This window comes from Bactrocera latifrons, unplaced genomic scaffold (genome assembly GCF_001853355.1).
Source record: "Bactrocera latifrons isolate USDA-ARS-PBARC rearing strain unplaced genomic scaffold, ASM185335v1 scaffold_548, whole genome shotgun sequence".
Lineage (NCBI taxonomy): Eukaryota > Metazoa > Arthropoda > Insecta > Diptera > Tephritidae > Bactrocera > Bactrocera latifrons.
In genome coordinates this window covers 74,983-99,185 of record NW_017537210.1, presented here as the reverse complement: position 1 = coordinate 99,185, position 24,203 = coordinate 74,983, and the positions used below count along the sequence as shown (strand labels likewise).

Sequence of the window (24,203 nt, the reverse complement as noted above, 5' to 3'; positions counted from 1 at the left end):
TTAATATAAATACATACATAATTAAAACATATTTGTAGGTATCAATATTAAAGTGTTTTAAAATAATAATTAAAAGAAGAATATTTCGATTGTTAAGTATATGAGGGACTAAAATAAAAATAGGAACCCCTTAGAATTGAGCAATAGGGCTCCTGTGAGGATTTTTTTTACATCAAATAGAGACATTTGAGAGCATAACGTTGAAAAAAATTTTTAAACACCCTAATGTTATATGTCATATAATATGTTTATAGTTTTGTTGTTGGTGCTACCCTATTTGATGGGTAGCTTTTATAATTGTTTTTACTTCATAAGTACATAACTATTACAATAAATACATCAATGTATGTATCTACATTGTAGTAGTAACGTAATCCGCGTTTCTAAAATACATATACCTACTTACATAGTATTTGCATATCTTAACCAATTGCATTAATTTGTGTATATTTGCGTCAAATTTTATAAGCATTTATAATTATATTTTGTAGTATAATCGGTGGCACTTGTTGTCTTTTGTACTTTTAATACCACAATAATGTTTTCTATGGGCCTGTAATATACTAATGCCTATGTACATGTTCGGATAGTATAATTCCAGGTAAGAAAATCTCTTCACGTTAGATAGATGCTTTTTTAAGCATGTAAGGTAGGGTATAGATACTTAGTCTTACTTAGTCTTCGAGATATCCATTTCAGGAGTCTTCAGACAGACTATAATCGATACAATTGCTTTAATGCATACATATGTATATAGAAAAACTGTAACTTTAGCCCAGAAAGATGAAAATCTTGTTTTTAGAAAATAGCGCATTGCTACACGCAAACGTTTTGTCAACAAATTTTGTTTCGAAAACTTAAATAATTCATGTGTGACGTATAAGTGGCTGTACGCATTTCCAAAATCAGTCTCCTCAGGTGATGGCGGCCAGACAGATATTGTTGAATTAATTCGACAACATATTAGGAGAGAAAAAATAATTAATTGCTTAAAATGCAAATTAATAAAATAATTATTAAATTTCAGAATTTTTAGAAATTTTACATATAAATGAATTATTCGTGGAAAATGTTTAGCACATTATCAGCTAAAAACAATTCCGTTAAATACTTTGTACATTGTTTTGTACATTTTTTCGTCGAGCATATTTTTGCTTTTACACTAACAAAATGTATCGCGACGCACCCTTGCAAATAGCCACACGAAATTATCAACTGCTGTCAAAAATAAAAACATTGTAAGCAAAGAGAAGAAAACGAAAAATTTTTGTAAATTAAAAATCAAGAAATTTAAAATTTGTGCTATGTCCATAATTTCTTCAGCAGCTTCATTAAATAAAGCGTCAGTTAATTTTTCCCTAAAACATTTTTTCGGCATATATGGCAATTTGTTTAGATAAAATGGTTTTTCTTCACCGATCAGCTGTGAATTAATGGAATTTGCAAGTGTTGCACAGAAACTACAAAAGAAAGTTCATTGTTGATGGTAAAAATTTGCAATTGCATAACTTTGCAAACTCAGATGCACAAAATTCTGAATTGCCTTTATGTGTTCGCCCATCATCTAACAAAGTAGACGCAGTAACTGGCGATGCATCTGCTAAGAAAATTTTCTGTTGCGATATTACAAATGTCATGGTTCCACATAGTGTGTCCAAAACAAAAACGCCTTGTCCATTAACAACAATTATAAAAAACCATAGATATAGATATGCGTGGAAACAAAAATTACTGCACCCAGGCAGTTATGTTAATTTTTTTTTAAGTAAAAAAAATATTAAATGATTATTATATGCAAATTGAACACATGCTTTTGATTTGAAATATAATTTTTTATATAAGAATTGTTTTGACTTTCAATGATCTGTAACGATTGTCCCCAGTTTCTAAGCTACCTTCTTACCAATTTTGAGTCAAATCGGTTCAGCCGTTCTTGAGTTATAAATTGTGTGACAAAAACGACTTTTGTTTATTCAATTTACTTAGATAAAAAATCGAAGGTGATTTTGTAAAAATATCCATAACAGCACATAACGAAAAGTGTTTTCTCTTTGTATATGAGATAATACATAATATACTTAATTTAAAAACACAAAAATGTTGTATTAAGACACAATCGAAAATCAGGAGATTGAACAGTCTTGTCAATTGATTTATCATCAATGACACTTTTTTTTATCAAAAGAAAAATGAACAAGGGAACTATGATTTGTAAATACGCACCGAAACTAGTTATACAATTCTATTAGCACATATAGAGAGAGGGAATGTGGTAGCTAAGATAAAGAAAATTTTTTTCAAATAATTGGTGAATATACATGAACATGTCTATAGTATATATTAGAGTATGTAGTATATATACATATGTATATTATATTCATTGCAAGAGTTGAAAATATCTGTTTTCTTCTAGTAACGAGCTCAACGAGGTTGTCATGTCATTGATTATCATATTATTGCTGGGATGTGTAGAACTGCTAACAGCTTGCTGGACGTTTTGCTCGTAATCAGGCCTTTCATTGTCGTGATTGCTACTGCTATGTGTGCCGGAATCGTTAGTATGTAACCAGTTTTGGCAGTTCTGCACATATTCAAGTGTGCGTTGGTATGTATCGAAACGCATGCCGCCATTAGCGACCGATTCGTTGTTTAGAATATAGGGCACATTTTGTCCATTATTTCTACTACTGCCAAATAATTCAGTAGTTGATGCCGCAACTGTTGTTATTGTTGTGGTTGGAAAGTTGTTTATGAAATGTCCTACTGCTGGGCCTACCTGGATTTGATTGGTCGACATTGATTGCATGGTCATAGTGGTAGTCACAGCTGTTTGTGGTGTAGTGTTTGCCGCCATTATAACTTTAGTTGATGGGTTTTGTTGCCGTGATTCCAATATGGGTGACATTTGGGATTGACTGATATCGCCACATTGAATTTCGGCAACAGCTAATTTGCAGACTGGGTCACTCAATGCTGGTAAAGCTGGCCGTTGAATTTGCAACATTTGCTGATGTTGCTGAAACCGCCGCTCCGTACTAGGTACTCGGTAAAATATGTTATTATTTACACCCACAGCTCCAACTGCTGTAATCTGCTCATCGCAAGGTTTTGAAATACTGTCGGCTTTAGTTTCTGGTAAACTTGTCATTGACAAATCGACACAAATAGCTGTATTTTCTTGTTGTGACTTTGGCTGTTGTTGAAACTGAGAATGCTGTTGGTGCTGATAGTGGTGTGGTAGATTTGAATTGTGGTCTCTAGAATGAAGATTCAAATTCTCCATGCGGAAGTAGTTAATCGCCAAATGCTGTTCAAATTGCTGTTGCGGTTGCTGATGCAATTGGTCAGCTATCATGCTGTCATTTGTTGAATTATTATAATTACAATCATATTCCATATCGTGATGTTCTGCTACTTGTGAACTGGCGTGATAGATGTTGTATGTTGGATTAGGTCTTTGAGGACTACACATTTCATAATTAAGAGTGCGGGTGGAACTTTCTCTTGCCGTCACATAATAATTGGATAAAGGAGACATACTTTGACCCATTGTTGTTTGGTTTTGTGTTACGCAAGTTAAAGTGGGGCTGTTTGGATACATGGTGGGTGAAGCTGATGTGCACGCTGCTTTCACAACATCATTTTCTATAAATTGGGAAGTTTGTGCTTGTTTTGCCGTATCAGCAACGATCGATGAAGATTTTATTTCTTTTGGTTTCGTTTGTAATGGTTGTTGGCTTGGTGGCTCCTGTTGCCGAGTTGAATATGGTTTATCGGCTACTTGATTGAGATATATAAGCATTTCATCTGGTAATACCAATTTATTCTCGATAAGTTCATCTTCTTCAACTTCATCCAGATTAACTCTTTCGTTTGGATGATGTTCACGAGATGAAGCGATAGGTTTCTCTCCAACACAATTACTTGTTTTCAATTTATCTTGATTGTCTTCTATATCTAAGCTATTAGTTGTGCGAGTTATGGTGGGCATTTTGTATGGAACAAATGGAACGGAAGTCGGTTGGGGAGATGAACAATGATTGTTTTTTGTCCTTGTGGGCTCAGATTGACGACGCTTAAAATGTTCTTGAGAGGATTTTAACATTGAGCATGAAGTACAATGTTCTTCAATGAGTTGTGGAAATAGAAGGTTTGGTATGGAGCTACGACCACGGTCGCGAGGTGGAGTTTTGTGCTGATAATTTTTGTTTCGAAGACGCAAACGTGATGATATCAAATGCGAGGATGGTGGTGGTGGCAAACTGTGGTTGTTACCATTGTTTCCATTCAATTTAATTATATTATTGCACAGGGAACTATCAGTAGCGGTCGCTGAATTGCTTAACATCAAGTTATTTGATGGGCCCTTGTCAACAATGTTATTAATATTGCTGGTGGCGTTCGCGTTGGTGCCACCATTAGCATTATAATTACTACTGCAGCCCAAAACATTAGAAGTTATATTCGAAAGTTGGCTTGATCTTCGAGAACAGCCGGGCGATATAGGATCATAGAAAGAGCCTATGTTATATGTGGGTCTCATGGTAGATATGGAAGACACCTGAGAGGATAGGCTACTGCGCCTACTCTGCATACTGCAATAGTAAGTGCTAGCATTGGAATTCTGACTATCACGTCTTAAAAATTGCTGTTGTTGTAAGCGGGTCTGAAGCTCAGTTGTATGACTTCCTGTCATTTTGGATATGTAATCTGGGCTGGGTGGCGACATTGGGGAAGTGGTTGACTCCATTTTTAAATTATTTATTCTTTGATTTAATTCACCAATTCCTAAGCCAACATTTCGACGTGCTTCAGGAATGTTTGATAACATTACTGAACCCAAATTTATACCTTTTGCCTGTAATCGACTCCGAAGACGCTGCCGCGACATAGTTCCACCAAGAACCCCGCTTGCACCACCACCGCCTCCCGGGCCACTATTTATATTTCCGCAGCCACCATTTCCGGTGTTGACCGCACTACCAATGCTTACCATTGCGCGTAAAACATATGGCAAATCTTCAACTCCCAAATCTTCATCATACTCCCAACCCTCATCAAGGGGAGCTACAGAGCTAAATTGAAATTCGTCAGCTCTAAAACCGGTTCCTGAAGTAGAACTTTCGTTGTCACGAATATTTCCGGTCGAACGTAATTGTGACCTTTGTATCAATAGCTGATTACCTTCTGCCCCATTGGGGCTGTGATCTGGGGAATTAGCATCGGATTCCGATTTGATGCTTGGACTGGAAATGCTGTTTGTTTTGCCCGAATGCATGTCTTCGCTACGAGGACTTGAATCGATTTGAGGATGATTGTGATTATGAAGTTGCATATGTAAGGAAGATTTTAAACCATTTGATCCAATCGCACTGCTGGTAATACCATGCCCATCTATACCACCATTATCATCCTCGTTGGAAGACCCCTTGTGTTTTTTGCTTGCATAAAAGTCGGCACCATGCACTGTTTTCACGTGTTTACGTAAAGAGCTAGGGTCGGTATAGCGTTTGGTGCATCCTGGTGCTTTACATATATATGGTTTCTATTAAAAACAATATTATATAAATATTAGTATAAATAAATGCATAAAATAGGGAATTAGTGGGACAAATGAGATCATACTATTTTTAAAATTAATGTTATATTAATAGATATGTTATCTCACCTCATTGCTGTGTGTGCGATTTTGGTGCTTAGCGCGATCACTTGCATTGCTAAAGGCTTTACTGCAACCAGGGTACTCACAGGTATAAGGCTTCTCGCCTGTATGTGAACGTAAATGGGTTTTTAAATTCTCAAGACGGGAATATGCCTTGCAGCAACCCTCAAACTATAAAAAAACAGGTATGAGAACATGTACATATATAGTATGTTAATAAATAAATATAGTGTATGAGCGGATTTATCTGTCACAGTCTTTAACTCTAAAGTACATAATCATGCTACCAACAGACTAACTACCATAGATAACTTGATACGATACTCTTTGGTTTGAGAGCATTTTTTATAACATTTGCCAAGGATGCCGCTGCTGAAAAATATTAGCTTGGGTATTTAATAAATTATACAAAACACTAGATTAAACACTTTGCAAAAATGCATACATATATAAATGCTAAAATGCAAAATCATTAATTAATTTATATAAACATTTATTTTGCCAAAATATGTTCGCACAGTTCAATGAAATTTCATTTTACACTAATTTTGTCAAGTAATTATAGCGCTGCTCTTCTGGCATCCCGCCTTTTTCACTAACTGCTGCTTGAAGGCACCCGGATTGTGTTTTGTTGCCAGTTCAGAAAACAGATCAGGATGCCCTGCCAGCTGACAAGTGAGAGAGCAAGAAAAGAGATTCTGATCAAGTTATCTATGAAGCAGAATGTTTTGAAGCTTGGATGTAGAACAGTGGTCGGCATGAGAGGATCTGTCACTGTGTTGGTGAGCACGAAAAAAAAGTAGCCCAGTGAGAAATTGTAATTAAAATTAAGCAAAAATATATTTTTTTTCTTTAAAAGGGCATTTTCGTTCTTTTTCATCTAAAGAATTAATAGTATAATGTATTATCATTAAAAGATTTGGAACATAAAAGGCATTGCATGGCACAAAGGCATTTAGAATCATATAAAATATTTCTCGCAGGGCATATTTGGTTTTGCGCCATGGTCTTACGTGATGTTTATTCGTTGCTGGCTCGACAACGACCAGGGATAATGGGATGCCCAACTTATTCCAGTGTGAGAACGCCTCAAAATAAGCGTTTTTTATAACATTTTCCATTATGGCCAGATCGCAACAAATAAGAATTTTTGGACATATTAAATTAAAATACCCAACATTTATTACGATTGCAAATTATTATATATTGGACTTTTAATATGTAGCGAAAGTACTTAATTCCTTTTTATGATTTTATGGTAAATTAAAACAACTGACTTTCGATATTTCAATACTTAATAAGGTGAATTAGGCCTGTTAGTTCTAAATTAATAAATGTTTTTAATCATTTGTAATAGAAAATTAATTCCATTGTACACCAAATTACAAAACGTTTCATAATATATATTTAAATTTCGCATTTTCTTTGATTTTCATTATTTTAAATTTTTATTAGCCTTCTTGAACGGCGGCAATAAATTCCTCCGTTCACATATATTTTTGATATAATTTCAATCTGGCCGTTTCAGTCATTCCAATTGCAAAACGTCAAAACCTACTCAATCCAGTCAACTGTCAAAGTTCGGTAGGTTTTGACGTTTAGCAATTGGTCTCTCACTTCCAGTGAGAGAGGAGTTGGGGATCTCATTATCTCTGACAACGACTGAACGATAGAGCGTAAGCGTACGTGTGAAGTTAGTTTGCAAAATTTTGCTATGAAATGCCGACCACTGATGTAGAACTGTTAATAACAAACTTGTATCATTACATTTTATGCATCTACACTATCCATTCGTGTTTGTATATGATAATTATTTTATACATCTACCGAAACTTACCGTGCATTTATGCGGCTTTTCCCCCGTGTGCCGCCGCATATGTACAACTAACATATATTGGGCCTTAAAAGGCTTTTCGCCACGAGAACATTCATACCATCGGCAAACGAATGTTTTCTTATTGGTCTGTACGTGATCATTGTTAATATGTTTAACTAACTCTTCCTGCGTCACGAACTCTATACCACAATCACGCCAATGGCAGTTGGTTTCTATAAAATCACCTGGTTCGTCTTTTATGTCGGTAGTGTCGACAATGGGGCACTCGTAGTCACTGTGTGGTGTTGTTGTATTACACTGAACATTACTAGAGCAGGGTACCAGTGGACTCTTGATGATTTTGCACCGATGCAGGAGTGCGTTTGATGACGCACTATCCGCTTCAACTTGCGCTACACCACTTGATGTTGAAGTCGGCTGCTCTGGTTTAGTTTTATTTATTAATGCCACGTCTTCATAATACTATAAATAAGTAAAAAGTACGTATATATGAAGCTGTAAAAATAAATCGTTATTTATAAAAAACAAAAATTGTGTAAATAAGCACAGCTCAGGTACATGCATGTCTATGCCCTTACAAAACAATTTTATATTATATTTATAGGAAGCACACAAATGCTTACATTTTTTCTGCTTGAGATAGTGCCTGGATTTGTCGTATTTACTATGTCACTAACATTATTTTTATTGATTTGTGGCATTCCTCCAGCGTTGCTTGTGCTACCAACACCATTGTTTGTAACTGTTGCTGCGACAGCGGCTGCGGCAGCTGCTGCTGATTGCAGTGGGTGTATATGTCCCATAGCAAACATACTGGCAGCTGCAGCTTGATGTGATGGTATAGGATGCAGTAAACCAGCACTAGCGCGTATTAAATGAGCTTGTAGCTGTTGCAAATGAGGAACTGGACTGATAGTACCAGCTGATAAGTGACCGTACGATCCACTAGCGGTGCTGCTGGAGCGCGAACCATTCATAATTGTGGCCAATGAGTTTGGTGAAAATCGGATCATTGAATTTATATCGAAGGAGTCCGAATATGGCGAGGAGGAAAGGGCACGTTTCCGACTAATGCTGGCCCGTATACTTCCCGCTCGTGAATTAGTCAGTCGGGATCCATCGACGCTCAAATGAAAGTCGGTACTTGTTAAGGAATTGGCAGCTACTGCTGCAGCTGCCGCCGTTGCTGGATGTAGATCACCCAAGGAACTAACAGCACGGGCACCTAAATAATCACCAGAGTTGAAAGTTAGCCCTGTTAAATGAAATGTTGAAGGACAGCCTGTATATGGATCTGCAAAAGAACAAAGCAAGTATGATTACGAATGAAGCGGTAAGAATAGTTAGAACACTCTTTTATAAAATTTTTCAGTAAATAATTTCTAACTGAATACCTCTCCGAAATTCTAAAGTATCGTTATATTAAAGATGTGAAATAATTTTTAAGCTCGACAAGGTACTGAATACATTGAAATAATGACATTCTATAATTGTTTCTGAATTATCACACTTATTGTGTTTTTAAATATTATATGTATGTAGTTTTGAGTACGGGCGAATATTCTAAGCGAAATGTTGATTCTTCACCCTCTGCAAGGCTAAGAGAGATAGATAAACATTCATGATTTAACAGATTAATCTCAGCACTTTGAACTATTTATTCAATTGTTAATCTATAATTACAAATTCCATTTTTACAAAAAAAATTAAATAAGTTGTTCTCTGAGTTTAAAAAATACTTACCATGAAAAGATGCGGTAGGACTGGTACGTTGGAGTGAGTACAAATGTTCCATGTAGCTTGGAATTCTGTAGGCTGGATGAAAATCGTGCGGTTGAGCTGTAGGTGGTGGTACAGCACCGTGAGTGTTATGAAGTGGGTGCGAGTGAGGGTGTACAGCAGCAGCCATGTTCATAACGTCCAGAGACATCTGCAATTTGCTGCTCTCGGCAGGATTGCACTCATCCTCACCACTATTTGGATTATTGCAGCTGTTGATGCCATTCACGTTTGTGGAGTTAACTGAATTCGTAGCAGTTACAACTGAGGTCGGTAGTGGTGGAGGTGGGGGCAGCACAGTTGCTGCAGCTGCCACTGCAGCTACTCGTCGAGAAGCCAGAAATTGTAAATCTGAATAGGTACTGAAATACAAAGGAATTATGAAATGTTGTAACAAAATTGAAGCAAAGAAGTATACAAATATTTTAGTAGAATTGAATATAATTATGTAATAGTATATCGTTCGACTTTCGCTTATCAAGACTGAAACTTATTTTAAAAAGTTTCAATCATGAGCTGGTTTCTGTGTTGTTCTCGAAACTTAAAAATTAGCAGCATTCAATTCAAAGTCTAACGCAAGTCGCGTCAATAAATATTTGAAACTTTTATCATAAGAACACAGATGTATTGGATAACACTTTGTTTATATGTAGGTAAGTATGTATATTTGCCTAAGAACTTAGTCACCTTATCAGTATGACATTATTTAATCAGATCTAATCTGAATTTCGAACCGGATCTAACGATCGGCTTCTTCTCGGTCAACGTTTACATGTTGTAAACAATAGCAATAGGCCATAATAACTAAGTGCTTCAAATTATGGCAACCACATAAGGTGACAAATGGTAAAAAGTTTGCACCTACTTTAAAGGAAATTCTCAACCCTTCATACGACTCCAGTGCAAATCGGCATGGTATTATTCAAAGAAATTGAATTTGTAAAATAAAGCTAAATCTAGATCTATATATATATATATATTGCGAATTTTCTTTAAAGTAGGTGCAAACTTTTTACCATTATATGTATATATATATACTATATACTATATATATATATACTCGTAATATATTCGAACAGACATTCGATATACAATGTATTATATATTTAACATAAAAACAGAATGGCAAATAAATGCGTTTGATGCGGCCGTAAAATTCAAATCAGGCTCAGAATGTAAATACACTTGAAGTTCTTGCTATATGTACGTATGTACGTACATATATGGTCATGGTTACGAGTATTTTATCCATTGTTGAATTCACATCACTCTCTCATATATAGTATTGCGTTATTAGATGTGTGTATGTATGTATATATTTGTGTGTGCACATATTATAAACAAATTAGTAAAAACATTATTTTTTTTACACATATGTATATTTATATCATATATAAAATAAATTCAAATGCAATAATCAGCAGGAAATTTTAGCAAGTTTAAATTACGCCAATTTTTAATTATTCAATTTCATATTCCGGTTACGAATATGTTCGCTTACAATGAGTGTGGCTGCGCATTTAAATTCTTAATTACTTTTCAATAAGTTATTATATAAGTAGTAAATTTGTATATATATATATATAAACCTCAGGACACCGAGATTAAATTTTTTGTCTGAATTATATTAATCTAAGGGTGAATATTTCGTACAATAGGTTAATTTCATACAAAAACAAGAAAACACGTTAACTTCGGTTGAATTGAAGCTATACATGTAATACTCTTCACAAATACAAAAGATTCCGTACAATAATTTAACTTTGCTCGGCAATTACATATACGCTTTGGTAGTCTGATCTGAAAAATGTTTACGAAGATTGTACTATTATTATTAATGAAAAGGATAAAAAAAATTAAACCTTAAAAATACGAAAAGTATCACCTTTAACGACTAAGGTCTTCAGCTTCATAACTTATTAAATAAATCTACTAAACTAATTGTATTGCATTATCATACTTTAAAATAGGTGTTTAATTTCTATATAAATTTAATGAAGTCTTTAATGTTAGAAAGTGTTACACTTGTTAGCAATTCTCTTAAGTTATGGTTATTTAGTTCTAGTCTGACGTATTCTAATGATTGACAGTTTTCTACTAAATGTTGAACAGTCAGATTCTTCAAGCTGCAGTATGGGCAGACTGGCTGTAGGGTCTTTTCCAATAAATGTTTGTCAGTTAGTCTGGTGTGACCAAGTTGAAAGGGAGTGTACATAATGAATGCACTGTCTCTGGGTTATCGTTATATAATACATTGGACGACGTCGATAGGGATTTATGTTTTAGTAGTAGTGCGAGTATTTGGCTCAGCATTCTTTTTGGAGAATTGTCTTGGACAATAATCTATGCCAACCTTTGCAAAATATCTTATCAAATAAAACACTTTACATAGAAGAATATGATATTAATCGTTAATTTGTATGGTAGCTTTTCGACAAATGCACACATATATTCAAATCTATATCTTATATATGAAACGCCTTTTTTGTATGTATTTTTCGATGTGATAATTAAAAAAATTGAGAACGGTTTGGCGGAGAACCTTCCCGTTATAAATAAGAGCTCATACTTAGAGAGCCTTACTCAGAGGAAAAAAGAAACATCATTTTTTTTATCCACCCTAATGTACACTAGTCCTAATATTTCAAAATGAAATTTAAACAAGCAGATATACAAGAGTAAAAGCTTTGTTATTAGCAAATAACAAACCGTGATAAATGGTATACTGCATTCACATCTATGAACATTTATGTATATATGTACATACATATATGCCGTGAAGAATTCAGTGGGTAGCATTACGATTTTATTACCCACTCTAATGTACTTTACCGCTTTCGACTACACTTCATCCATCCAGTATCCAGCTCTCAACAAATGTAAAAACTTCATATAAAAAAAAAAACAAACGCTTAAGAAACGGTCAAGTAACTTTCCTGCGATAAATTTACTTGTGCTAGTATGCAGCTCTAAAGAAATCTAGTATTTATTTTTAATAAATTTTTTAATTAAATGCGAATATGGCAAACCCGGTTTTGCGAAGAAACATGAATTCAACAATTGTTTCTTGAAAGAAATTCAAAATAATCGTTAAGTTCATCCTAAGATTAGTTAAATTCATTATTATGAAGTAAATTTCTTTTTGAAATGTTGTATAAAACTTACCAATCATCAACTACATTCCTTAAATTATAATGACAAAATTTATGTTACAACACACGCACACACATACATATTACGCACAAAGTTTATTTTCTTTCGTTCATTCTCGCTTGCTCTTCTAATGTGGATCATTCCTAATGCGTAACCAGCTGTCGAAATTAATTAAGAAATAATTGCTTTGTACACAAACCTTAATATAATGGGATAACACTTTGCCCGAATAATACCTTCAGAATATGCCACCTTATGACTAAAAATTGTCCATATCCAACGAATTAGGATGAAATTGGACTAAACCTCACAGGGCCGGGCCGTTGGGCAATTGCCTAAAGAACAATAATTTTAGGGCGCATTTTAGATACTTCCTTTAAAATATTATATTTAATAAAAATTAATTTACAAAACTACTTCATTTATTTCATTTGTATATAATATACAAGTCATAGTTCTACATTTTCGTGTATTTTTTAGAATACGAAAATGTAAACATATACGGGTGTTATTACTTTCTTTTAAATAGTGCATCAAGTATATGTTGCTATGCATTGATTGCGAGTATTTCGTTGATTTGCTCACAAAATATCAAATGTTTATTCATGTACAATTGCGAGCATTGAAATAGTAGTGCCTATTGGCCAAGAGAGTTTTGCTTTAAATTTTGTTTCTTTTATGATATTACCGTCGATCATTATTTTAGTTATATTCTCTGAAGTATAACCGTCCTGTTATATACAACAATAAGTGTGAAGTACTTACCGTTACTTTTTTAAAGCCAATTTTATTGGGATATCTGTTTTTTTGAGCGAGCAATAGAATAGTAGTGAACGATGAGATGATTGCAAACAGATAATTTTTAATAAAAAAAAATTTATTTTATCAAACAAAAAGTAAGTTTCCAGATCTTTTATTAATTATTTAATGCAAAAAGCAAAAAAAAATATGACTTTGAACTTTTTTTTGGGCCGTGGGAATCACTGCAGTGACGAAAAACGAGAACGTATTCAATCTGTCATAAACAACGGTAAATCCTACAAGGGAGTGGCAAGAATTGTAGGGTGTTAAGCCACAATGACTCACAATGCAATTATTTATAAAAAAAGACGAAAAAAGGGGCGCAATATGGATTCTTTCCGAGAATTTTACACCCATAGTTTTAAGATGTGCCAAGACTCGACCTAGAATGTCAGCTATGGAGATTCGGAACGAACTGAACGTGGCCTACGGTATTCACACAGTGAGAAGACTTCTACATGAACATAATTTGTATGTCCGCAGTCCTCGATAAGTACCGTTATTAAAAAAAATCTTATAGCAAGTTGTCTTAAATTTGTCAAAGGACCGATTGAGAATTTGCCGATATCTAAGACGCTCCCCTAGTAGAGAGTACGACCCCAGATTCAGCAGTGGTGGTTTCGGGTCAATGGAATTGATGTCATGGATAGGTCAGCTCAATCGCCTGGCCTCCATCCTATTGAAAACCGTTGGGCAGACGTCAAGAAAGCCGTGTGGAAGGATAAACCCAAAAACAACAACGAGTTGTGCACCGTAGTGCAGCAATCATGGCAGAGCATACCACCGGAAATATGCCACAGTCTCGTAGATTGTCTGAAGAAGCGATGAAGTGCAGTTATCAAAAATCATGATCATGCTACCAAGTACTAAGATCTCCTATATAAAAAACTTGCAAAAGTCTTTCAGTACTTCTTTTTTTGATTTTTGGTACTTTACTACTATTTTATTGCTCCCAACAAATTTCATACATAAACACATCTTTGTAAATAAACATATCTTGTACATATTCAAATCTAAATATTTTGAGTAATAAACATAGCCTGGAAAATAGGAAAATATGATACACTTTTGCATTTCAATGGATGATAAAATTGTTTGGCGTTTTACATAACTCACAGATATGTAAAGCTCTAACACCCACTACTATTTCACTGCTCGCAGCTGTATGTATGTAATTCCGACGGTACATGTAAGAAATGCACATGTTCGCTTAAGAAAACAGTAAAGACAGTTCAATTATGAAGGGGAAGATGAACCAATTCACGATGTTAAGCAAAAAATTATCGAAATATTTTTGTACACAATTTGTATAAAAAATTAGTTTCACTGTATGAAATCAGAAAAATTACTAAAAAAAACGAATCAATAGATATCGTTGTAAATTTGTTTACAGCAATGTGTGAAGAATGATCAATTTAAAATGAAGTGGAACAAACTCTTAAAACAATTGTGTATGAATTGTATAAATTTAACGCACAAAAATATTAAAAATACACTGTTTTTTCTTGTACTACCAATAACAATTTTTAAAAATTATATTAAACCTTTGGAATAACCTTATGAATATCTTTTTTTACAAAAAAAAAGTATAAATTGTGTTTTTAAGGCGAACAGGCATTAGAAGTGGCGCAAAATTTGATATTTTCCTAGGCAATCTCATATCCTTAATTTGTAAAAAGTGTTCCGATCCCTCTGGTTGACATACTCATCATTATATTAAATTTAGCCTCCTCGGTCGGGTTAATATCATATATATATTACAGATGTTTTTATTATGGCTCGAAGTAAAATATAGCAATAAAACAAAATTTAATCTTTCGCAATATATTTTAATAGCAAGCGTTGCTCCCACCTGAATGAAGTTTCCGTGCTTTGAGTTTCGCAGTTGTTAGAGTATAAAATGTTCGGTTCTACCCGATTGTAATTGCTTATTTTTACAACAGAATTTATATTTTTTAATAATAGTATAAACATTTTCAAACTCAATTTAATTCAAATATCTTCGTATCGACAATTTATAAGTCACTATGCTTAAATTGCCACGTAGTATAATAATTTCGTTCACCTAATGGTTGTATGTATCACCTAAAACAAATTGAATTAGATAAAGAGTCATGTATAAATAAATGATTATAATCATGAGACAAGTTGAAATCCGAATAACATTAAATTTTATTTTAAAATTGGTAAAACTTTTACCGAAACGTTTCAATTGATGAAACAAGTTTATGGCGATGATTGCCTATCCCGTAGTTTTTAAAGTGGTCTTGACATAAATGGCGATCAACATGTGGGCCAATCAAAATCCGTGATTACCGGAAGTTCCATCGAAACTGTGAGTGAATTCATCAAAAATCAGCCGAAATCATCATTGAAATTCATGGAAAAGGAATTGAACATCTCCAAAACATCGATTTATCGCATTCTGACCGAATATTTGGGCTTACGAAAGGTGTGCGCAAGGTTTGTTCCGCACAAATTGACTGACGACCGAAAATTGCTCAAAATCCAACATTCGAAGGACATCATTATTACCGATTATTTGACCAAAAATCACATCTTAACCATTAACCGTGCGACTTTGTCCTTTTCGGAAAAATGCATTTACTCTGAAAGGAAAGCGTTATGCAGATGTAGAGTTCATTCAAAAGGCTTGCATCGGCACACTGGCGGCCATACCGGCCAACGAGCTAAAACACTCGTTCGACATGCTTTTGGACCGTGCAAAAAGCTGTATTGAAGCAGCTTGTTGTGCTTTTTTTTTAAGTTTACTTTTAACCCTCCTTGTATATCACACATACATACGTACACATGTATCTCATTTGATGAGATTTTTGATATAATTTTAGTCAATGCAAAGTAAAATATATCAATAAAACTAAGCTTAAGTTTATGGCCTTCATTGAAGAGATACCAAAATTTATTGTAATTTATTCACGATTTCATCGGAAAGTAAATGTTTAATTCTTTTGAACATTTTTTTAGAAAACAATTTGCCAACAACTGAAAACATCTCGAGATTTGATTCTTGCAAGTTTCAAGAGCATAAAATGTTCGGTTGCACCCGAACTTAGCACTTTCTTACCTTTTTATTATTAGATATTGCGTTTTATTTGTGATGAATGTCAGTGCATTGTTTGGCCATAATCGAACATTGTCCTGGCAATACAGTGCAATTTTCTGTTTTGATATTCATAGTGCAATTTTGTAAACAGTCTCTAGTCACTATTTTTATTGAAGTAAAGCCTCAACTTGTGACAAGTTACTATTCATGGTTTCTGTTCTTTAGTCACAAAATATTGTCGCACATTTATCACCCAATAGTTAACAGGTCACAAAACTTAAATAATTCTTGTTTGTCCTTTTAAATATACTGATACTTCACTTACAGAGATCATCATAGATATTAATCGTTTTATATTTTGTAAACAACTCTAACACGAAAAAGTTAAAAATAAATATATTTCACTTAATTGCGTAACTTTTCTGAAACAAAGTTGACCTAATTATACCCTGAACAGGGTATATTAAGTTTGTCACGAAGTTTGTAACACACCGAAGGAAGGGTCGGAGACCCTATAAAGTATATATATCCGTATAAATGATCAGTGTGTCGAGCTGACTCGATCCGTCTGTTCAGAACGAATTACTATAGCATATAGCTTTCATATAAACTGAACACAAAGTTACTAACAGAAATGCACCTGTGAAGGGTATTTAGCTTCGGTGCAACCGAAGTTAACGTTTTGTTTTGTTTTTATTTTTATTGGTAATTATGCTTTATACCTGTAGATAATTTAATATTTGTTCATTCAAGTTTATATACTTCTTTAAATAACGAAATGTAAAAGCTGATTAGACCCGCTCGTTTGCAATTGATAGATCAATCAGAAATTTAAAATCTCCAATTTTGAGAGTTGTGTCTGTATCACACTACCGAATTCTGGTATAAGAATGTATTAATAAAATCCAATCCTAAAATCCAATAGCAATATTCTGTATCGAAAATTAGTGTACTCTTGCAATGCCTATGTGGTGGTTTTATAACTTTTTAAGTACTAAAATATTTTAAAAAAATTCACATTTTTACATGAATTTGAAGTATAATTAATATTTATTTTTTGTAATTATGAACACAATGAATAAGATAAAAAGTATCCTATGTCCGTCCCCTGCTACGTTACTGAGCTATCTCTCCACCAATTTTCAGTCAAATCGGTTAAGCCGTTCTTGAGTTATAAATAGTGTAACTAACACGACTTTCTTTTCTACATATACATAGATAATTTATTACCAAACATGAGTTAAATTCGTCATTAAAAATTTTGATATCGGTACATAAGATTCTTCGCAATCCTCATATGTTATTCAGCCATCTGATTGACAAATTTATGTGTTAGTAGGCCGAAAGTATTTGACATTAAAAATGAAAATTTGGTACCTTTAACCTTCTTATACCAAATATATTTACCTTGCTGATTTTTTCAGATCTTGCACTAATAGGCGATACATATATTTAAACTCCTGCAAAAACCTGCAACATAGTATAATAGGTTTCTTCACATAATTGTTTTGCGTAAAACTAATCGGGATACGTATAAAGATATATATATTTATGAAATGCTGTAATGCGTTATAACTACATCACAAAATAAGGTACAATACTGATTTCTATTACAAGGTTGGGTTAAAAAAATGAGTTTGCGATTATCCCTTAATCAGTTTAATCTACATGTCACGTTGCCGAAAACAAGTATTTGAAGGACCTCTCCGCACGCCGTGAAACTAGATGAAACCCTTAGCGCTTTCTTTCTTGTTACTATTATATATAATTTTATCTTTCGCATTATCCGTATTTTGATGCATTTAATATAGATCTCAAGACATTATATGTTTCATTTACATTATAATTTCAAATGAGCAATAACGGATCATATCATACATTTTATTCGATATTGCAATAATCTTTTCTTTCGTCTGTCCAATCAGTTTAAAATGTTGTTTGGAAGTACTCATAAACTTTCTTTGATTATTCACTGTTTTTAGTTACTTATGTCCGGGTTCTCTTATCATCATTAATTTACATTATAAAAGCGAGTATATGTACATGCCATGAAAGTGAGACAATCGCATGTATTCTGTACATATTTCATTATGAAAGACTGTATGTTAATTGGATTTGTCACTCTCCACGAACTTAAATTATAACGAAATGAAATTTTCTCAATGAGAAGTGTTAATGAACAAAATATAAATATACATATGTATATTAGATATATTGCATGTACGCATTGGAGCGTGTTCATTTACAAGGATCAAAAAAAAGGGAAAATTGCGTATGCGGGAAATATTCTATGGATCCTAAAATCGGGTTTGAGCCGGCAATTTATAAGGCAAAGTTTGGTCGTCAGGTTTTATGATCTCCGAATGAAGTTTTAAACGTAGGTACATTTTAATATTCTATTGGCAATTTGTCGTCATCATTTGTCTCCCATCTGATTATTCAGATTTTTTAAACTTCGCTATTTCGAAATCTGTTTTTGAGCCAGATTCTCTTAGGCAAAGTTGTACATAATAATCCGGAGACAATTTCTCTCACACAAGATTCATAGAAATCTCAGACATAATAAGACCAATTTCAACCATATTTGGTTTGTGAAATTATTCAAATATTCTTAGCGTACATTGTGAAGATAGGCGAATTTTAATTATTCCATATTATTATTATATTAATGATCAAATTTTTAGGATCAACGGGCTATGTGATCTACTCAAATTATTTTTTTTACAAATAAGCAAAAATAAAGTAAAGTATGATTGGCAAAATTACTTCCGTAAATATGATATATGGATTTATACAGAAATACAAATGCGTTGGACTCATTTTATTTAAGTTTCAATTTTCGTTATTTTTTTTGGTTTGAAGTGCAGGATCAAAGTTATCTAGTAGTTATCTATTCTCATGGATACCCTACGTAGTGATTCGCTCCTGTAAGGCACTAAATAATTAGCTCGACCGGTGATTAAATATTATATAATTTTTTTCTCATAATTGGGAAGATGTTAATTAATAGATTCCCAGGAGTTCATACACTTATGTTCCATTTTTAAATATTTAAATATCAAATATTTTGTATATATTTTTACAGGATATTTTGAATAGAAATATTTTATGGTTCATTTAGTAGTATACATAAGTACATGAATATGACTCATTTAAAAGAAATTTCTAGGAATCAAAATTGATTTATGTTCCTGATTTTATTAGCGATAAAATTAAAATTGGATTAAGGAAGTTGCAATATATACATATACTATATATTATGTAAACGTACATATTTTGTACTTATAAATCTTATATTATTAATGATAATTAAAACACAAAAAATTGGTGAAGTCCCTTACTTTATATACATATGCATATATGTATATACTATTTGTGAACAAAATATTTAAGCTTATTAGTACAGTAATTTTCTAGATTGGCGTTATAATATATAATATAATACTACTATGAACAAAAAGTAATAAAACTTTCTTCATAATTTAAAAATTCTTAATGTATCCACCAAAAGCTATGTCACCCCCCTAAAAGTAATCCAACTTGACTCCAACACACTTGTGCTAACGTTTATTCCAATTGACAGTTTGGATAGTTTGACAGTTTGGTTGCTTGGAAGGAGTTGGGTGTGTGACAACCAAGGCCAACTGTCAACATAACACTGATTTGACCTGCTTTGATGAGTTTTTTTTTCGACTTCGGCTCACTTTTGCCTTAGATCGAAGACTCATCGCTCGTAATAATACGTTTTATGACATTCTGGTAGTCGGAACCAGTCATGCTTACACTTCTCTGAGGGCCAAGTCACATTTCAAAATGGTTTTCACTGATCCTTCCGAAATTCCAACGATACCAGTAAAACCTCTGACTGATAATCGTCGATTCTCAAGCAGCAATGATTTTATTTTATTGACTGTTGATGTTGATGGCCTTCCTGGATGTGGTTCGTCGTCAACGCGTTCTCGACCCTCTTTGAATAATTTGTACTAATCACAAACGTAAACAAAATATTTAATGGATCTTTTTTTTTTGAATAATTTCGCTCATCGTAAAAAGCGCCGAATGCACTTGATGTACTTCAGAAACACAAGAGCATACTAAACACTAGATATTATTTTGATTGACATTTGGTACAGATGTCACTGACAATCAAAATGGGTTTCGCACGAAATTTAAATTTAAAAGTCTTACTACTTTTTTAGTACACTTGCCAAAAGCCGTTTTATAAAACATATGAAATTTTATGAAATTTTTCCACGGAAAATATCGTGGCTTTTAGTAGTATTTTTGAGACCAATGTGCTACTATTACTACTACTATACTTCGCCCTATATCTTAATATTATATATAAAAATCACGTTTCACGTTGTTTGTTCGCGATGGACGCCTAAACTACTGAACCGATATTAAATTTGATTGCACACCGTGTGCAATTTGATCCAACTTCAGAGACAGGATTGCTTACGTCTCAATTCATAATCACATTATGATATTATTGCAAATTATTTGTCTATTATTTGACAGTCACAATTATTTGTTAGCTCCAAAAGATTCTAACAGATGGCAATATTTATTGATTGGATTGAGTAGGCATTCAACAGATGATATTAAATTTGCTATGCATCAAATCACAATATATGATATATGTATTTTGATGATAAGAGGTACTAAGGCTCCAAGATATACATACATATGTAACTAAATTTGGTTATCGAGCTTTTTATTTTCCGCTTGCTTCTCATGTTATTGATTTATTTATTAATGTAAGTCATCGATTTACAAAAACTTATTTGCATATAATTTAACGGCGTTTAATAATGCTATCTAAAAAAATTAATTAATATACTACTGTGATCAAATTGAAAGGGGAATTTTGTCCATTTCATTTCCTTCGAAGTAATCCTCTCTCGTTGCAATACACTAATGCCAACGAATTTTCGAATCAGAGGTTTCTTCGATTCAGCTTTTATATCCACAATTGAGTCAAAAGAGTGTCCTCGGAGTAGTCATGTGAATTTGCTGAATAGCCAGAAGTTACACGAAGATAAATCAGGCGAATGCGGGGGTTACGGCATGATATTATTTAAAAATGTGGCAAAACGATAACGAATAACCAATGCAGTATGAGATGGTGCATTATCGCACTTCTTTGTTCAAAAAATGCAGACATAGGAAAAATCGAAGAATTCACTTTTAGAGTCTCACAAAACGATGCGTATCTCAAATACTAATGAATATTTTGACGTGAAAATTAGCATAGATGTCAGTAATAGTAAAACCAACTTACCAATTCAAAAAACACGTAAAGTGTTAAAAAATTATAAAAAGCTCCCCATAATTTTTTAATAATTGTGCAAATATTTTTATTTTCATTACTTTTATTCAACTTCTATTAAAACTTATTTTGCACTCCTCATTGAATGTGTTATAATAGCATGTTTTTGAGTTTTTTTTTAATATTTAAACGTTTAAATTATTATCGAATGCCACCGAAGAAATGTAACCTCAACAACGCGCGATGCAGACAAGCACGACGCAAGCGTGCTGAAGGAGCATTAATTTCTTGAGGAAAAAAGTGAATTGATTCAGAGTATTTTTCCGAATATACAGAGTAATGAATCATAACTGGCTCAGTGGCCGCGCTATCTTGGCAGCCAAAAATGTTGATGTTGACGAAATTAACTTCCAATTGCTACATGAACCATGCTACAAAAACCATATTATCTTCCAATGATACCATCGGATTCTACGATATCCTTCAGGAGGCTACAACTTCCAGTTCGTTTAGCTTTTACAATGATGATAAATAAATCTCACGACCAATCAATGTTCATTTGTGATTTAGATTTTGAAAATCCATGTTTTTCTCAAGGGCAACTATGTGTTGCATGTTCACGAGTAGGAAAACCGTCGAATCTATTTGTGTTAGCTAAATACGGATTAACCAAAAATATTTTGCACCAAGTGCTAAATTAATTTGAGATTAAAAGTATTGATAATTCATATTGAATATTATTCTTAAAGATTTAAAACTATTTGTTAGAACTTTAGATAAAAAAAACATATTTTTAATTAGTTCATTTGTATTAACTCTTGCTAAATTCAATAGTACGAAAATTTTGTTCAATCGTTTTAAAAGTACTTCTCTTTCAAATTCCAATTCAGTGGACTTTTATACCAGCTTTAACGTTTCCGTCTTCGTTCGTACATAATAGTTCCTTTTTATTAGGGTGTAACTGTTCCCCGTGAAGAGTTTACTACAATGTCTGCTAGTATGTATAGATAAATCAAATTTAGATTGATTTAAATTTTTCCCTTCATGCCCATAAAAAGTTTCAAAATTTATCTTTTTACCTGTCACTCTATAAGATGGAAGAAACAATAGTGAATATTGTTCGAGAAGGTCTCAAGTGAAAATATAGAAACCAACCAGTGTACACACTTGGTATATTCGCAGTATAGAATACATATACATACATACATTCATTCAAGTAAATTTTAAACTTTTTTAAAGATAATAAAATTAAACTCTGAAATGCTTAACATGCCTAACAAAAACATTTATTGCAAAATATAGTTTGTGCTTATTTTCTCTTGACATTTTTTGTGTATTTTTATATTTTATCCACAACACAATATATGGTTTGCTCAAGTGTTCATGATGTTTGTCATAATTTTGATAACATTTAAGAATCCATTCTTCGGAAGATAAAGTGGTACACATACATAAATGTAAAGCCTTCGTGCTTCAATTTTTAGCTGTTAATCTTTCGAGGATCCTCATGATGAATATTGTTTTAAAAAATAAGTATAAATAAAATAGCAATAATATATCGTCAGTTATATCCAATATTACTTTAAAATTTCGACTACATAGTAATCGTGGCTTTTTGAAAGAACGGCTTACAGCTCAAAGGTTGAACATGTCTCCCTATGCTCAAATGTTGTTGAAGACTTTGAATTTGTGAACATTTCAGAATATTACATTAGAGACCACATATTTTTTAACCGATTCTGGAATTTTTTGCTGCTTTATAAACAACCTATTGCGTCGTTAAGTTGTAATTTCGTCTAACACAAATTTTAGCAAAGAAAATTTTACTTTTATATAGGCATACATTTGTTTTAGAGGAATAAGCTGAAATTACTTACGCCAGTGGGAAGTACGTTGGTAATGTGTAGGCATCCATCCCTTTTTAATGAAATCATGCGACTAATAGTTTAGTAAAGTTATATGTTATGTGAAGGAATGTTTCCGTTGTACTTATCGGTGATTATAAATGCTTATTGAGTTTCATCTACTATAACATCACTTTAAATTCCGTTAACTGCTAACAGAGATATTCTACATAAGTTTGAATTTTTTTCACAATTTTAGCAATCACGCAGTTGCATACATACATCCTCATTATATTATAAAATTGGTGGATAAGATTGATATCGCTTTTTCGAACATAAACGATTTGCCGGCGGGTAGTCTCGTTTTGGATTGCGGCAAAATTTTATTGCGGTTTATTCGTTGTTTTACATTTATGTTTTCAATTAATATTTTAAAATTTTTTCTGTATAATTAAATTATAATTTCAATGCAGTATAAATTATATTATATTTTTTTGCTGTTTTACAGATGTTAAACTTTTTAAATTACACAAGTTAATGTTCAAACATACTAATATATACGAGCTGATTTTGATATATGCATGTAATATTAAATCCAGCGCTGTTTAATTAAATATGAAAACGAAGCGTTCGTATAGGTATGTGAGTATATATAAATAAATATGTGAACATATAGCGAAAGTGGACAATCTATGCGCGTACGTGCACCTTTTACTTGTGTTATGGTCGTACTGAATATCAGGAAGTCGAGCATGGATGCAAGCGCAAACAACTTGTATCTGCAATGTTTG

The 24,203-nt window shown here is 33.0% G+C and overlaps 1 protein-coding gene across 2 annotated transcripts; it reads right to left on the bottom strand.

Annotated features, from left to right (window-relative positions):
* Window positions 1-1,627: 1,627 nt before the first annotated feature.
* LOC108974303 (transcriptional activator cubitus interruptus) lies at window positions 1,628-23,851 on the bottom strand. Of its 2 annotated transcripts, XM_018942037.1 has the most exons (7): window positions 23,695-23,851; window positions 23,446-23,621; window positions 9,243-9,640; window positions 8,123-8,793; window positions 7,500-7,961; window positions 5,669-5,833; window positions 1,628-5,545 (listed from the first exon to the last, which is right to left on the bottom strand). In XM_018942037.1, exons 2-7 carry the CDS (start codon window positions 23,481-23,483, stop codon window positions 2,378-2,380), a joined length of 4,902 nt encoding a protein of 1,633 aa, XP_018797582.1. In that variant the 5' UTR covers window positions 23,484-23,621; window positions 23,695-23,851; the 3' UTR covers window positions 1,628-2,377. The 2 variants fall into 2 exon arrangements, with proteins under 2 accessions (XP_018797582.1, XP_018797581.1); XM_018942036.1 differs by having other exon boundaries at window positions 23,446-23,851.
* Between the last annotated feature and the right edge of the window lie 352 nt (window positions 23,852-24,203).

What these genes read in the sequence shown, in the direction of transcription:
- LOC108974303 (XM_018942036.1), bottom strand. Translation starts at nt 23,483, where the DNA reads ATGGATGCCTACACATTACCAACGTACTTCCCACTGGC. An exon ending in CCAACGTACTTCCCACTGGC is followed by an intron (nt 9,641 to 23,445) that starts GTAAGTAATTTC and finishes TTTGTATTTCAG; the next exon opens with TACCTATTCAGATTTACAAT. An exon ending in CTATCTCAAGCAGAAAAAAT is followed by an intron (nt 7,962 to 8,122) that starts GTAAGCATTTGT and finishes ACTTATTTATAG; the next exon opens with TATTATGAAGACGTGGCATT.